The sequence below is a fragment of the Halichoerus grypus genome, chromosome X, assembly GCF_964656455.1.
Source record: "Halichoerus grypus chromosome X, mHalGry1.hap1.1, whole genome shotgun sequence".
Classification (NCBI taxonomy): domain Eukaryota; kingdom Metazoa; phylum Chordata; class Mammalia; order Carnivora; family Phocidae; genus Halichoerus; species Halichoerus grypus.
In genome coordinates, this window is record NC_135727.1 from 94078448 (window position 1) to 94095495 (window position 17048).

General features: G+C 40.6%; 1 protein-coding gene across 10 annotated transcripts in view; it reads left to right on the forward strand.

Annotated features, from left to right (window-relative positions):
* Positions 1-17048, forward strand: part of EFHC2 (EF-hand domain containing 2) — a 211608-nt gene that overhangs the window by 49759 nt on the left and 144801 nt on the right. For all 10 annotated transcript variants that reach the window (XM_078063906.1, XM_078063910.1, XM_078063914.1 and 7 more), the window contains one exon: positions 16110-16298. In XM_078063906.1, the coding sequence (XP_077920032.1) occupies positions 16110-16298 (189 nt within the window). The remainder of the gene's footprint in view (positions 1-16109; positions 16299-17048) is intronic.

The window sequence follows — 17048 nt, forward strand, 5'->3', positions numbered from 1 at the left end:
TGACGGTGAAGATACCGACCAGTTCCAGCATCACAAGGGTCCATCCTGTTGTTCTTTTGTAACCCCGCCCACCTTCCCATCAACTGCCTCCCCAATATCTCTGAGTCCTGGCAACCACTAGTCTGTGCTCCATTTCTAAAAAATTTTTTAAAAGATTTTAGTTAGTTAGTTATTTGAGAGAGAGCACAGGCTGGTGGAGGAGCAGAGGGAGAAGGACAAGCAGACTCCCCGCTGAGCGTGGAGCCCATTGAGAGGCTCGATCCCATGATCCTGAGATCGTGACCTGAGCCGAAATCTAGAGTCGGGCGCTTAACTGACTGAGCCACCCAGGTGCCCCCCAAAATGTCATTACTTTGAAAATGTTACACAGAATGGAATTACACAGTATGTACCTCTTGGGATTATTATTATTTTTCACTTGGCTTAATTTTTTCATGACTTATGTAGCTAGTTGCACATATCAGTTGTTCCTTCATTTTTATTGCTGAGTAGTAGTCCATGTATGTACCACAGTTTCTTTCACTGTTTACTTGCTGGAGGACATCTGGGCCATTGCTAGTTTTGGGCTGTGAGGGTTACAGCTGCTATGGGCATTCATGTACAAGTTTTTGTGTGGACATGTGTTTTCATTTTCCGAGATAAATATCCAAGAGTGCAATTTGTGGATCATAATGGTAATTGCATGTTTAGTTTTTTAAAAAAGATTTTATTTATTTATTTGAGAGAGAGAGAATGCATCAGTGGGGGGGAGGGGCAGAGAGAGAATCTCAAGCAGACTCCATGCTGCGTGCAGGGTCCCAACGAGGGGCTCGATCCCACGACCCATGAGATCACGACCTGAGCGGAAACCAAGAGTTGGATGCTCAACTGACTGAGGCACCAAGGTACCCCTGCATGTTTAGTTTTACAAAAACAAAACAAACCAAAACATAAAACTACCGAACTATTTTTGAGAGCGAATGTACCATTTTACATTCCCCAGAGCAGTGTACGAGTGATCTAGTTTGTCCACATCCTAGTCAGCATTTAGTATTGTCACTATTTTTTATTTTAGCTGATAGGTGTATAGCAATATCTCATTGTGGGTTTAATTGGCATTTCTCTGATGGCTTATGCATGAGTCGAATATCTTTTCATGTGCTTATTTGCCATCTGTATATCCACCTTGGTGAAATGTCTGTTTATGTCTTTTGCCTGTTTCTAATTGGGATGTGTTTTTACTGTTGAGCTTTGAGAATTCTTTATATATTCTAGATACTAGCCCTTCGGCTAAGATGTGGTTTGCACATATTTTCTCCCAGTCTGTAGCTCGTCTTTTCATCCTGTTAACTTTTGCATAGCAAAAAAGTTTCTAATTTTGTTGAGGTCCAATTTATCAATTTTTCCTTTTATGGATCATGCTTTTGAGTTAAGTCTAAGAACTCTCTGCCCAGCCCTAGATACTGGAGATTTTCTCCTCTGTTTTTTCCTAAAATTTTTATAGTTTTACATTTTATGTTCAAGTCTGTGATCCATTTTGAGTTGATTTTTATATAAGATGTGATAATTAGTTCAGGATCCATTTGATTTTGTCTATGGATATCCAATTACTCCAGCACCATTTGTTGAAAAGGCTAGTCTTCCTATACTGAATTGCTTTTGCACCTTTGTAAAAACTCATTTGAGCATTTTTGGGTGGTCTTTTTTGTTGTCTGTTTTGTTCTGTTGGTCTTTGTGTCTGTCCTTCTGCCAATGCCACACTGTTTTTATTACCATAGTAATGTTGTAAACCTTAATATCAGGTATAGTGATTCTTTCCACCTTACTTATCTTTCTCAAGATTCTTCTTTGTCTAGGGTCTGTACCTTCCATATGAATTTTAGAATCAGCTTGTCTATGTCTACAAGTAACTTTGCTGGGATATTGGTAGGAATCGCATTAGACCTCTAGATCATTTTGGAGGAGAATTGGCATCTTTACTATGTAGAGTCTTCCAATCCTTAAGCATGATATGTGTCTCCATTTCTTTAAGTCATTTTTTATTTTTTTCATTAGCATTTTGTAATTTTCAGCTCACAGATCCTGTATGTGTTTCATATTTTAATTTTCTTTGGAGTGATTGTAAATGACATCATGTTTTAAATTTCAGTCTCACGTGTTTATTGTTAGTATATGGAAGTGTGATCGACTTGTGTGTGCTGATCTTGCATCCTGTGACACTGCTGAACTCAGTTATTAGTTGTAGGATTTTTTTGTGTGTGAATTCTGTGAATTTTTTTATATAACGAATCTTGTCACCTATAAATAGAGATAGTTCTTTTTCTTCCTTTCCCATTTGTGTCCCTTTAATTTTTCTTGCATTCCTGTGGTGGGTAGAACTTCTAATAATGTGTTGAATAAGAATAGAACAGACATTCTTGCTTTGTTTCTGATTTTGGGAGAGCATTTAGTCTTTCACTATTAAGTGTGATGTTAGCTATAGATTTTTTATAGATGCTCTTTATCAAGTAGTTCCCCTGTGTTCTTAACTAGTTGGGGGTCTTTATCACGAATGGGTGTTGAATTTAACAAATGTGTTTAACCTGTATTAATAGATACGATTATTTGAGTTTTCTTCTCCCATTTGTTGATATGGTAGATTACATTGATTTTGAAATGTTGACCCAGCCTTGCATAATAAATCCCATGTGGTCATAGTGTATAATTCTTTTTATACAGTGCCAGACTCAATTTGCTAATTTTTTTGTGGAGGATTTTTGTATCTATGTTCAAGAGAAATTTTGGTCTGTAGTTGTCTGGTTTTTTTTTTTTTTTAATTTTTAAAAAAGATTTTATTTATTTGACAGAGAGAGACACAGCGAGAGAGGAGAGGGAGAGGGAGAAGCAGGCTTCCCGCTGAGCAGGGAGCCTGATGCAGGGCTCGATCCCAGGACCCTGGGACCATGACCTGAGCTGAAGGCAGATGCTTAACCAACTGAGCCACCCAGGCACCCCTGTAGTTTTCTGTTTTTGAACTGTCTTCTTTGGTTTGGTATCAAGATAATACTGACTTAATAAAATGAGCTGGGAAGAGTTCCCTCCTCTTTATTTTCAGGAAGAGACTGCATAAAAATGGTGTTAATTCTTATTTAAATATTTGGTAAAATTCTCCAGTAAAGCCATCTGGGCATAGGGGTTTCTTTTTGGCTTTTAGTTATAAATTCAGGTTCTTTAAAGGTTACTATTCAGATTATTTCATCTTGGCTGAGTTTTGGTAGTTTGTGGTTTTGAGAAATTGGTTCACTTTTTTAAGTTGTTGAATTTATGTGTGTAAAGTTGGTCAGAGTGTTCCCTCATTATCTTTTTAATGACTATGGCATCTATAAAGATATCCCCTATTCCATTTCTGATATTGGTGATTTGTATCTTAACTCTTTTTAAAAGCTTTTTTCAGTCTTGCTAGAGATTTTATTAATATGTATTTTTTGAGGAACAAGTTTTGTATTTGATTTTCTCTATTTTCCTGTTTTTATCAATTTTGCTGATTTCTGCTCTAACCTTTATTATTTCCTTCTTTGTGCTTTTTTAAAATTTATTTTACTCTACTTTTTCTAATTTCTCGAAGTAGGAACTTAGGGTATTGATTTGAGACCTTTCCTCATTTCTTTTTTTAAAGATTTATTTATTTACTAGAGAGAGAGCGAGAGAGTGGGGTTGGGGGCAGGGGTAGAGGGAGAGAGAGAGAACCTTAAGCAGACTCTGCATTGAACGTGGAGCCTGACATGGGGCTTGATCCCATGACCCTGAGATCACGACATGAGCTGAAACCTAGAGTCGGCCGCTTAACCGACTGAGCCACCCAGGCATCCCCTTTCCTTATTTCTAATGTAAATTTTTAGTGCTAAATTTCCCCCTTAACACTGCTTTAGCTGTATCCTACATATTTTGATATGTTGTATTTTCATTTTCTTTCAGTTCTATCTGTTTTATAAAATTTCTGAGATTTCCTCCTTGACCCACATACAATTTAAAAGTGTGTTGTTTCATTTCCACATATTTGGAGATTTTTCCTGTTGTCTTTCTTTTATTGATTTCTAGTTTGATTCCATTATCGTCAGAGAATACAATCTGTATGATCTTAATTCTTTTACATTTGCCAAAGCTGCTTTTATGGTCTGGAGTATGGTCTAACTTGGTGAATGTTCCATGCACACTTGAAAAGAATATATATTCTGCTGTTGTTGGGTGGAGGGTTCTATATAGGTCAGTTAGGATCTGTCGGTTACATGTGTTGGTTGCCGAGAGGATTGTTGAAGTCCCCAACTGTAACTGTGGATTTGTCTATTTCTCCTTTAACTTTATTGGTTTTGCTTCATATATTTTGAGGTTCTGTCGTTTGGTGTGTACACATTTAAGTTTGTTGTGTCTTTCTGGTGGATTGATTCTTTTATCATTATATAAAGTCTCTATTTGCTCTAGTAATTTTCTTTGCTCTGAAGTCTAGTGTATCAGTTACTGACAGAGCCACTTTTGCTTCTTTAAAATTAGTATTTGCCCGGTATATCTTTTTCATATCTTTACTTTCAACTGACTTCTGTCCTTGAATTTGAAGTGAGTTCCCTGTGAACAGCATGTAGTTGGTCATGCTTTATAAATTCACTCTGCAAATCTCTGTCTTTTGATTAATGCATTTAGGTCATTTACATATAAGGTGATTATTGGTGTGTTAATGTTTATGTCTGATATATTATTTCTCTTTTCTGTTTCTTTCCTCATTTTCTCTTCTCTTCCCATGGGATACTGGAACTTTTTTTTTTTTTTAGGATTCTATCTTGATTTATTTATAGTGTTTTTGAGTATATATGTTTAAAAAATTTTTTTATTATGGAAGTATAGTTGACATGCAATGTTATATTAGTTTCTGGTGTACAGTATACTGACTAAGAGGTACAAATTTCCAGTTGTAAAATAAATAATGCACAGGGATGAAAAGTATAGCATAGGGAATATAGTCAATAATATTGTGATAATCGGGATGCCTGGGTGGCTCAGTCGGTTAAATGTTGGCCTTTTTTTTTTTTTTTTTTTTTAATATTTTTTTTTTTAAAGATTTTATTTATTTATTTGCAAGAGAGAGAATGAGAGACAGAGAGCACGAGAGAGAGGAGGGTCAGAGGGGAAGCAGACTCCCCGCTGAGCAGGGAGCCCGATGCGGGACTCGATCCCGGGACTCCAGGATCATGACCTGAGCCGAAGGCAGTCGCTTAACCGACTGAGCCACCCAGGCGCCCTAAATGTTGGCCTTTGGCTGAGGTCATGATCCCAGGGTGCTGGGATTGAGTCCCGCGTCAGGCTCCCTGCTCAGCCGGAAGCCTGCTTCTCCCTTGCCTGCTTTGTCGGCCGCTCCCCCTGCTTGTGCTCTACTCTCTCTCTCTGACAAATAAATAAAATCTTAAAAAAAATAATATTGTGATAACCTTGTATGGTGACCGCACTTACTGTGGTGACAGTTACATGATATATAGAATTGTCAAATCACTATGTTGAGCGTTTCTCTTAGTATAGTTTACATAGTGGTTGTTCTGGATATTACAGTATATATATATATATATATATGTGATTTCTATAGACTGTGGTATGTAGCTATCAGTGTTTTACTACTTCAAATGAAGCATGGAAACCTCACTTCTGTTTAGGTCCCCTATACCTTTCCCACTTTTAAATATTATTGTCACAAGTATCTGATTATGTTATAATTTTTCCTTCAGTCTTTGCTTTTGTGGGATCAGGGACTGTTGATGCAGATTTTCAGATTCTAGCCCTAAAACACACTCAGCACAATTGCACAATCACTATCCCCTCCCACCCTAGGGCTTCTGTCATCCACTGTCCTCACAGCTATAGGACAAACCCGCCTCTGTCCCTGAAAGTCTTTAGCAATTCACCAAGTATAGTTGGAAGCTGTGCTGGCCTTGTATCTCACCCGTCTACTCTAACCTAAGATTTTTGAATCCGCGGCTATTACCCTGAGTGGCCCGTAGTCCCTAAAGGCCACAGACTGCTGGGGGGAGAGGGAAGTCAGATGTGACTCTCTGGCCATCTTCTTTGATCCTCAGCTTGCATCAGATGCTATTCTAGCTGGTGTGTTATTATAGGAGCGCTGAACTTGGGCGTTAGGAGCTCACGTCGACTGCCTACCCCTAGCATGCAGACGCACACGCACACCCCCACCCACATGGTCATGAACCTCCATTCCATGAACAACTCCCTGGTTTTACCTTGAGGTAGACTTTCCTCCATAATATTCTTAAAGAAGGTACTAGGCCAGGTCACGAACTCCTGGTTTCCATCTCCAGATACATTGCCCGTGTGTATTCCGCTCACAGCTGCCTTTAGCTTTTCTATTCTTCTAGTCTTATCCAGTGGAACCAGTTGCTGCTCTTCATAAATTCAAGAATTAATCTCCAGTAGATCCCTTAGGTCATTGAAGGTGGTAAATTTTACTAATATTTGTGCTCAGAGTTTGAGAAGAGATTTATTTTTGTCAATGTGTAAAGAAAATTACCCATTAGATCACTTACAAATCTTACTCTATTAAAAAACAACAACAGCAGCATTCAAGCACAGCTTTTAGAATCTAAATGCATTAGTTTGTAATGCTTTTTACTGTGAATAATGGAATGCCTGACCAATAGAGGCTTAAAGAAGCAGGTATTTGTTTTTTTTCACTGAGCAGGAAGTCCGGAGGTAGGTGGCAACTGCCGTCCATTTAAAGGCTCAACTTTGTCTGAGCCAGCATTTCTGGGATCTTCCCCACCTTTCTGCTCATGATCCCAAGGTGGCTGCTGGAACTGAATTATTTAGAGAAAAAAAAAATCAGGGTTTTTTGAGGAAGGGGCTGCACATCTCTTTAGATCTTATTGACATTTATTTTCCATTCCACTGATTTAAATACATTATTAAGTATATAAAACCAATCTTGTTACATTGAGCTGATGGCTGAGAATCATGAGCGTAACAATTTTTCAAGTTAGGTTTGGAAAGAGAAGAAAATTAGCTGAAAAAAATGTTTGAAGGCTTCTTTGACTTAGCTTTTTTATTTTTACATTTGGGCTTTCTTTTTGAGTGATTTAGCTTTATTAATAAGTAATGGTAGCTTTCATGCTCTTACAGTCCTGCACTCTAAGATCCCACTATACCTGAGGCAGTTTTGTTGTTATTTTCTCTGGAAGGTTCACAGCATTTACTGAGTGACTCCTTTGCTCTATAAAAGTACAGAAAAGAAGAAAAGAGAAAATGAATTCTTAAAATAAATATGATACGAAGGGAGGAAAGAAATTAAAAAAAAAAAAAACAAAAACTGTTCATGGAACAGAAGCAAACTAGGCCCAAACTTGATTAACAGGAATATCTGAGAATGATAGTTTTAGGTAATTCTATATCCTATTTTCCATTAACCTCAAAACGTAGTTAGAAAAGTAAGTTGTTGTGAACGTACATGGAAGTATTAAATATGAACTGGCTCTCTTCAGTCCTCGGGTGTCCAGTAGTTGTTGGTAACTGGGAAGGGCTTTCTACAGTACTCTCGAATACCTGTTCTGCTTTTGAGGAAGGGGTGGTGGTATCTGCTGTTAATTTTTAGGTCCCTTTATCTCATCTGTTCGTGGTCCTGGTGGTCATTTGCGTTACTATATTTGTCAAAAGTAAAAGTATTCAATCTTGGTGATGTAAACAAGGGGAGCTCAAGCGCTTTTCTCGAAGAGGTACAAACAACGCAAGGCCCCATGTTTATTTTTATTTTTTATTTTTTTAAGGATTTTATTTATTTATTTGACAGAGACATAGTGAGAGAGAGAACACAAGCAGGGGGAGTGGGAGAGGGAGAAGCAGGCTTCCCACCAAGCAGGGAGCCCGATGCGGGGCTCAATCCCAGGACCCTGGGACCATGACCTGAGCCGAAGGACTGAGCCACCCAGGCGCCCCAAGGCCCCATGTTTAAAGGCTCATATGTAGTTGAGTTTGTATCCTGGATGAGGCACTTAGTAAACTCACTGAGTGACCTTGGGCAAATAACTTAACACTCTCCCCCTGCCGTGTCTTTATCCTCATCTACAAAATGGGAATAATGACAAAGCATTCTCTGAGATTTGCTCTGAAATAAAAAGGATCGAATGCTTTTAAAGTGGTTCTAGGCTCCTAGCTAAGGGTGGCCCTCATGAGCTGTCAGCTTCTTACAAAGCACCTCACTCTTCCTTGCCTTTGTCATGGGGTTGTCAGCATCTGGGCTTCGCTGGGGCAGCCTAAAAAGAAACAGCGAGACTCTGATGTGCCGGAGCTCTGAAGGAGAGATGAGAAATGGATAAACAACTCGTGATGCTGATGACTAGAGCCTGCTTCTCAGTTGGGCTTAGCTTTATGGCTTCTGTAGTGGCCCTGACAATTCTCTGATTATTCAGTAATCAGTCGGAGCAAGTGATAAAATTGCTCTTCCAATTTTTAGCAACAAGGAAGGGGGTGGTGGTGTCAGCTGTTAATTTGATATGAAACCAAAGGGGGGTCTGGATCTGGCTGCCACGGTGGGACCCAGGGAGTTGAGACACCGAGGGAGCACTGTTTCCGGGGATAGTATATTCCTCAGTTTGTCATTCACTAACACACTTGCCTAATTAGGGACTGAGTCTGAGTACCATTTCACAGTCACTAGGGCAAGGGACAGGTTGACAGGTGGTCCTAAGAGATTAATGGCAAATCTCAAGCGCGCGCATGTGCACGTGTGCATGCGTGTGTGTCGGGAGGGGCAAACATTCGAAACAAGTGCCCTGTGGACTTTTACATAATATCTAACAAATCCTCAAGCAATTAGTTTCTAAGATGTACAATTTTGAATTGAAATTTCAAATTCACACTCTGATAGTACAGAAATGGAATTTTACGTGCTATGCTGATGTGAATAACAATAGCAATCGGCGTTACTAAACTTTAAGGAAGCGTGTGTTTTGTTGTTTTGGATTTGAGTGTATGAATTCACAACCCACAAGCCAAGACTTTTGGAAAATTTTAGTTAATACTCACTTTCATACTAAAAGTATTCTTTTTAAGAATTAGCTCTGGCTGATCTAATCGTATTTAGCAAAAGAATTGGAAGTCTTTAAGAAGTATCTAGCTGGTACTCTTTGGATAGAGACGTAGTTCATCAATTTAGCTGGAACTTGATTGAACTACTTTCTGAATTTACCTATTGTAGTTTCTCAATTTTCACAGCATTGGTGGATCTTATGTTTAAAATAAAAGGCTCTGGGGGCGCCTGGGTGGTGTAGTCGGTTAGGTATCTTGGTTTCAGCTCAGGTTGTGATCTCGGGGTCGTGAGATAGAGCCCTGCCTCGGGCTCTGGGCTCTGCACTCAGCACGGAGTCTGCTCAGAGGGAGTCTCTCCCTTTCCCTCTGCTCCTAGCCTCCAGCACTCTCTCTCAAATTAAAAAAATAAATCTACAAAATAAAAGGCTCAGTGTTTTGGTATTCTTAGTCATTGTCACTAGCTGGACAAAAACATGCTAACAAGAGTTCATAGCAATTGTGTACGTGTATGTGTCTGGGGGTAGGCAGCAGGTCCACCTCTTCTGCCCTTTCCCTCTTCCCTTTGCTGCTGTGGTAGCGACCAGGAAAGGAAGGACTAGACTCTCTGAAAGTGCTTCAGGTTCAATCCACTGTTTCAGTCTCCTGCAGAAATACCGGAAATGAGAAACTCAGCCCACACTGCTATGACCGTGCTTGGGAACTGCAGCAATATGTAGGCTAACGGATCAGCTGATGGAAGTCCTTCATCCTTTTTATTCATTCATTTTCATTTTTTTAAAGATTTTATTTATTTATTTGACAGAGAGAAACACAATGAGAGAGGGAATATAAGCGGGGGGAGTGGGAGAGGGAGAAGCAGGCTCCCCGCTGAGCAGGGAGCCCAATGCGGGGCTCCATCCCAGGACCCTGAGATCATGACCTGAGCGGAAGGCAGACACTTAACGACTGAGCCACCCAGGCGCCCCTTTTCCTTTTCATTTTTAAAAAAGATTTTATTTATTTATTTGAGAGAGCACGAGAGGGAGGAGGGTCAGAGGCAGAAGCAGACTCCTCGCTGAGCGGGGAGCCTGTCATGGGGCTTGATCCTGGGACTCCGGGATGAGGACCTGAGCTGAAGGCGGATGCTTAAGCAACTGAACCACCCAGGCGCCCCTCCTTCACCCTTTTTAGTGCTTTTCCTCTCCCATCTTCTCCTCCCCACCCCTTCCAAATTGGAAGTGAGGCTGGCATGAAACTTTCAAATCACCTCCCCTCACTCTTCCTTCGTTAACACATCCTATCACAGATGTTGGTTTCTTTACCCGAGGACTGCTGTGGCAGTGCTACTCAAAGTACGGTGTGCATGTGTGACCCTGGCAGTCTTTAGAAGTTTATATGACAATTTGACATTGCCATGATATCCAAGGGTGTGATCGGTAGGCTTGTAAGTTCTTATGTCTTTGTATTTATTTCGATTTCTTATAATTTTTTGTATATTGCAAAAGTATCTGTCTGAAGTGAGTTTGGGAAAACCATCAAACTTGCCCTTTCTCAAAGATAGCTTGAGGGCCCCTGTCCTATATCTAGGATGCCCCTTCCTTCCCATTCTCATTGTGCCCCCCTTGTGCAGTGCTTTCTCATCTTGTCCTGCTCCATGCACTAGCAGCTTGCCAAGTCGGCCTGCCTCTCACGTCTCCTTCCAATCCATCTTTGTTGGTTTGTTTGTTCTTTAATGTCTGGCACAAAGAGGTGAATTCATTATATTCTTCCGTTTCTGGCACAGTATCATCATTGACCTGTGCAAGGTCTCTCTCTCGTTTTATGTATTTTTATTCATCATCGTTCTTTATCCTTAATCTCATTCCTTCGCCACTTTATATAGGCTTCCATATAAATATCTCTGATGCACATTCTGGAATCTGTATGTGTCCTTACAAAATATGTAACACTGTGTGTGTGTGTCTGTGTATTTTTAAAAATACAAATGTATAATCATTTTTTTTCAACAACAATGTTTGAAGGATCTGTGTTGCTGGATGTACATTTGGTGCTATGGACTGAAATGTGTCCTCCCCAGATTCAATCTGTGTTGAAGCCTCAACCCCCAATGTGATGGTATTTGGAGATGGGGCCTTGGGAGGTGATTAGGTTTAGAGGAGGTCATGAGGGTGGGGCCCCCATGATAAAATTAGTGCCCTTTTAAGAAGAGACACCAGAGAGCTTGCTGTCTGTCTCTCTGCCATGTGAGGACACAGTGAGGAGTCAGCGGTCTGTAAGCAAAGAACAGAACCCTTCCTGGGTGACCGAATGGCTAAGCAAGTTTATCTTGGACTTCCAAGCCTCTAGAACTGTGAGAAATTTCTGTTGTTTAAACCACCCAGTCTGTGGTATTTTGTTATGGCAGCCTGAGCTAATGCATCTGGTTTATTGCTCGGTTTATTGCTTCAAGCAGTGAGGTGAAATTAACATCCACCATAGTGTACTTATCCATTAAACCATATTTTCTTGTTGATTTCATCAACATAGATCTCTAGGTTGCCTCCAACTTCCCCAAAATACCATGACACATTCTCATACTTAGCCACTTATTGGCTACTGTGAGAATTTCTCTGAGATATGTATCAAGGAGTGAGATTCTTAATTCTTGATTTTATTTTTATTTTTTTAAAAAATATTTATTTATTTATTTGAGAGAGAGAGAGAGTGAGAGTGAGCGAGCAGGAGTGTGGGAGAGGGGCAGAGTGAGAAGCAGACTCCCTGCCGAGCAGGGAGCCCAGCTCGGGGCCACGACCTGAGCCAAAGGCAGATGCTTAACCGACTGAGCCACCCAGGTGCCCCTTGATTCTTTTTTTTTAAGGTTTTTATTTTAATTCCAGTTAACATGCAGTGTTATTATTTGTATGATATAGTGATTCAACACTTGCATAAATCACCCGGTGCCCATCAGGATAAGTGCCCTCCTTAATCCCCATCACCTATCCCCCCCCCATTCCCCCCATCTTCCCTCTGGTAACCATCAGTTTGTTCTCTATAGTTAAAGAGTTGGTTTCTTCCTTTGTCTCTCTCATTTTTTCCCTTTGCTTGTTTGTTTTGTTTCTTATAGGAGTGAAATCATATGGTATTTGTCTTTCTCTGACTGGCTTATTTTTCTTAGCATAATGCTCTCTAGTTCCATCCATGTCCTTGCAAATGGGAGATTCTTGATTCTTGAATCAAATCCCATTGCTTCCCAGAATGACCCTGTACTCTCTCATCTAAACAGCATTAGGGTTTCTGTTTTCCCACCTCCTCTCCAACCTTTCCTATTATCCAGCTTTCTAATTCTTGCCATTCTGATGACTATAAAATGGTTTTCAGTCCATCTGGGACATTGCCACTCCAGTCTTTGATTATATTTCATCCTTGCTCCAGGAGAGTTTCAGATGTATATGGTAGTTAAATGTGAGGCTTTCCATAATCTAGACCTCCTTACGTATTCTACTGTCTTACCCTCCTTCCAAAATTGAGCTTGTCCTTTTTTGTTAGACTCACTACTCTCCTGCCCCTCCCACTAGGTGGTGTCAGCTCAGCTGCAGTGCGTTACTCGTAACTTTGTCCGGAACACCCTTGCCTGTCCTCTGCTGTCTGATTCATCCCGTTCCTCCCTGCCCAGGACAGTATCCATTTACCCACAGGACCTCAACACTATTCCTCCAGCCCGGCTGACCAGAGCTTAAGGTCACATGAACTTAAGTTCGGATGCAGGCTGCTGCACTATTTGCAGCGTCCCTGTGGGTGTGCTAGTCTACCTCCCTCTCCCTGGGTTTCCTCACTGGTAAAGATGGCGGTAATAAAACCTGTCAAATAGTTTGGTGATGGTGAAATGAGATAATGTACATAGTAAGTGCTCAGAAATGGTACCTATACTGTTTTCTAGTTTTCTAGTTGTTTTATGGATCTAAATCGTATCTCATCAGCAAGATTGTGGGTTTCTTTTCAGGGCAGGGGCTGAGTCTTACGCTTATTTTAACTAGTAAATCTGGCACGCAGCTCAGAATACGGATGCTTAGATGCTTAAGAAACATTTGTTGGTTTGACCTGAGGTGAGTTTGTGATTGTCCGAGATGACTTGTTTTATTTTATTTATTTATTTATTTTTTCCCAAAGAGCGAATGCACAACCAGTTGTAATACACAATGTAAGGCAGAATGGGAAAAGAGCTGAAGGGGGGGTGGGTGGGTATGTGCATGGAGGGCCGCAGGAACTCGGGGCCAGCTGAGATTACTTGCTTTAAAAGAGGGAACAGTGTTACCCAATTCTGTGTTACTCCACCATTCATTTTAAGCAACCCAACTTTGGCTTTGCTTTGGTGATTTGGGATTGACTTGTGGTAACCTGAATGTGTATGAGTGGCAGGGCGGTAGTGGGAGCTTGGTAGTGGTCATGACAATGGATTCCCCAAGGGACAGAGCCAGGCTGCGGCTCAGCATCCTAACCACCACCTCTGGCCTCTCCCTCATAGCCTTTGAGCTGGGCTGTTCATCTGCACGGGGCAGCTGTTGTGGCCTTGGCCACCCTGGGTGGGGCTGCTCAGGCCCTTCCTGATTCTTCCAGGCTGCCTTCATTACAAGAGGAAACTAGGTCTTTTCTTTTCTTTCTAATATTAAGTATTTTATTTTTTACTTTTATTGAGGTATAATTGACGCATTTTATTTGTTTTGGGTGTACAAATGGTTCTGTATTTGTATATATTGCAAGATGATTACCACAGTAAGTCTAGCTAGCATCTGTCACACACATAGATACAATTTTTCTTCTTGTGATGAGAACTTCTTTTTAAGTTTAGATTCAATTAGCCAACGTATAGTACATTAGTTTCAGAGGTAGTGTGCAATAATTCATCAGTTACGTAGAACGCCTAGTGCTTGATGAGAACTTTGAAGATTTACTCTCTTAGCACCTTTCAAATAATACAGTATAATATTAACTATAGTCACCATGTTGTACATTACATCCTAGGACTTATTTATTTCATAACTAGATATTTATACCTTTTGACCCCTTCACCCTTTCCCCCCTCCCACCCCTACCTCTGGCAACCCCCAATCTGTTCTCTTTATCTGTGAGCCTGTGGTTTTGTTTTGTTTTCTTAAGATTCTACATGTAAGTGAGATCAGATGATATTTATCTTTCTCTGTCTTATTTCACTTAGCATAATGCCCTCAAGGTCCATCCATGTTGTCACAAATGGCAAGATTTCCTTCTTTTTTTATGATGGCATAATATTCCGTGTGTGGGTGTGTTTGTGTGTGTGTGTCATGTTTTTTTAATCCATTGACTCATGGGTGGACACTTAGGATTTTTATCATGTCTGAGAAGCTATTGTAAATAATGCTGCAGTGAACATAGAGGTGCATATATCTTTTTGAGTGATGTCTTCTTAGGATAAATACCCAGAGGACTTGCTGGATTGTGTGGTAGTTCTATTTGTAATATTTTCAGGACCCTCCATACTGTCTTCCCCAGTGGCTGCACCAATTTTCACTCCCACCAACAGTGCATGAGGGCTCCCTTTTCTCTGCATGCTCACCAACACTTATGTCTTCTCTTTTTGAACAATAGCTGTTCTAACGGGCGTGAGGTAATATCTCAGTGGGCTTTTGATTTGCATTTTCCTGATGCTGAGTGCTGTTGAGCCATTTGCGTGTCGTCTTTAGAAAACTATCTGTTCAGATCCTCTGCCCATGTTTTTCATTGTATTGTTTGTTTTTGTGCTCTTGAGTTGTAGGAGTTCTTCATGTATTTTGGATATTAGCCCCTTATCAGATAGAAGACTGGCAAATATTTCCTCCAGTTCAGTAGGTTGCCTCGAAATGAGGTCTTTTCAGACCTCCTCTCAGATTTCCCTGCATCATGCTTTTGCAAAAGGCTATTGCCCTGACAAAATGTTAAACCTCCAGTGACAAATTCAGGGTAATGGTTACTGCTGGAGAGGCAGGGAGGGGCATGAGAGAGGGCTTCGTTGCAATCTGAGTTGTTTTATTTTTTTATTCAGGGCTGTGGATGGATGTTCATGATATATGGTATATACTGCAACAAATACTTACATTTGTTATATATTTATTATTTATATTTAGTTCCTTGTGCACAGGGGCAAAGGATATTTGGAAATGGACTTGCTAGGCCAGAGGGCATCCACGCTTCTCACTTTCCTGGGTATTGCTGGATTTCTCTTCAGAGGGACTGTCTCCTTTACTTCCCCATAGCAGTGCACGTGAGCTGACGTTGGCCCACATCTTTGCCAACCCTTGGTAGTATCATCCAGGCTTTTCTCTCTCTGCCCAGATCCCCAGGAAAGACAGGAGGGGAATGAGGGAGAGGAACGGCAAGGTTTTAAAATTAGGAAGAGGGCGCCTGGGTGGCTCAGTTGTTAAGCTTCTGCCTTCGGCTTAGGTCATGATCCCAGGGTCCTGGGATCGAGCCCCGCATCAGGCTCCCTGCTCTGCGGGGAGCCTGCTTCTCCCTCTCCCACTCCCCCTGCTTCTGTTCCGTCTCTCTCTGCTGTGTCTCTCTCTGTCAAATAAAGAAAAAAATCTTTAAAAAAAAATAAAAAAAAATAAAATTAGGAAGAGAATGTCAGCTCTGAGGAATTTCCTGTTAACATTTATTTTAATGAGGAAAAGATTTTATTTTCTGTGTTGGTGCAAATAACATTTAGACTTATGTGGGAAAACTGTTAACATTTTTACCTGAAGTAGAGGACTCCCCCCCCCCCCCCCGCCCCATTTGCTTTCTTGGCAAATAAGTAGAATAGACCAATTAGCAAGCTAATGTTCTAAATGTTCACTTGCAGTAATAGTTATTTTTAACTGTTTTAAATAGCATGGAGCATTGGGTTTATTCTTAATGCTTTTCAAAGTTTTGAATTTGCTAAAATGAATTGAATCTAAAATGTGACAGCTTTATGGATAGAGATTGATCATAATTATTTGCCACTCAAAGGTGCATTTTGTAATGGGAAAAATAAACTGGGGGGTGTGTGTTTACCCTTTAAAAAACGAGTAAGACAGACACAAAGAGTAACTTCAGCCATTTTATGTTGTCGCTTGCATTCACAGGTGGGAAAGGAGAAGTTCCACAAATCTCAACATTGGGGCTTTTGCAACAATGTGAGCATGCTGGTGAGTGAAGATAAACCCGGAATTGGTGGAGAACTGCTTCTCGGGCAAAAGATGAAGCCGAAATACAGTGAATTTCCTAAAGGAATGGGAAGTGATGCGCCATCCTGGGTAGCTTTTGATAAGCAGGTAAGTCCCATGACACTGGGAAAAATGCAGTCGTAAAATGTGACATGTATGTTATAGTGTATTTGAGAAAATGCCGAGTCCTCAATGTAAATGTTTGAAAAGACACACTGCAGAAGAAAAGTACCCTACAGCTCCTGTTTCTGACCAGGCCCACTGGTTGCAGGACACTGAATGTTTATCTTTCTTGGCTAATGCTTACCAACCTTTCTCTCTTCTCCTCCTCTGGACAGGATAATCTGTCCTCCTGTAGACCCTTAGAGTCTGGTCAGAGTGTCACTTTCGGCTTTGTGAGTTGCCATTAACGAAATCATGTTGTCTGATTTGGAACATGCCATTAAATAGCAACAGAAAGATGTCTTCTCTTTTCTGCATACTAATCATGGTTCCCCATCCCTGAGAACCAAAGGGTGACATGGCATGAATTGTAAAAGTGAAGGAAAGAGGTGCCGTTATTAGACAAGATTCTGAACTTAATGTATATGTTTGTGCACATAACACACACATATCATGGCGAATTGATAATTGAAAAAGGTAATCCATTTGAATATCTTAAAAAGGGACTTAAGACCAAAGGGAAGAAAAACGCAGGGTGACCAGTTATTTCCCATAAGATAGCAGAATGGATATGTTTTGTTTTTGAGATAACCCTGTATCATGGCCTCATGTTCTGTTCTCCAAAAAGGAACCTATTACTAGATTATTTAGGTTCTGTAATTAAAAAATAATTCAGGACTGTGGGTCACCTGGGTG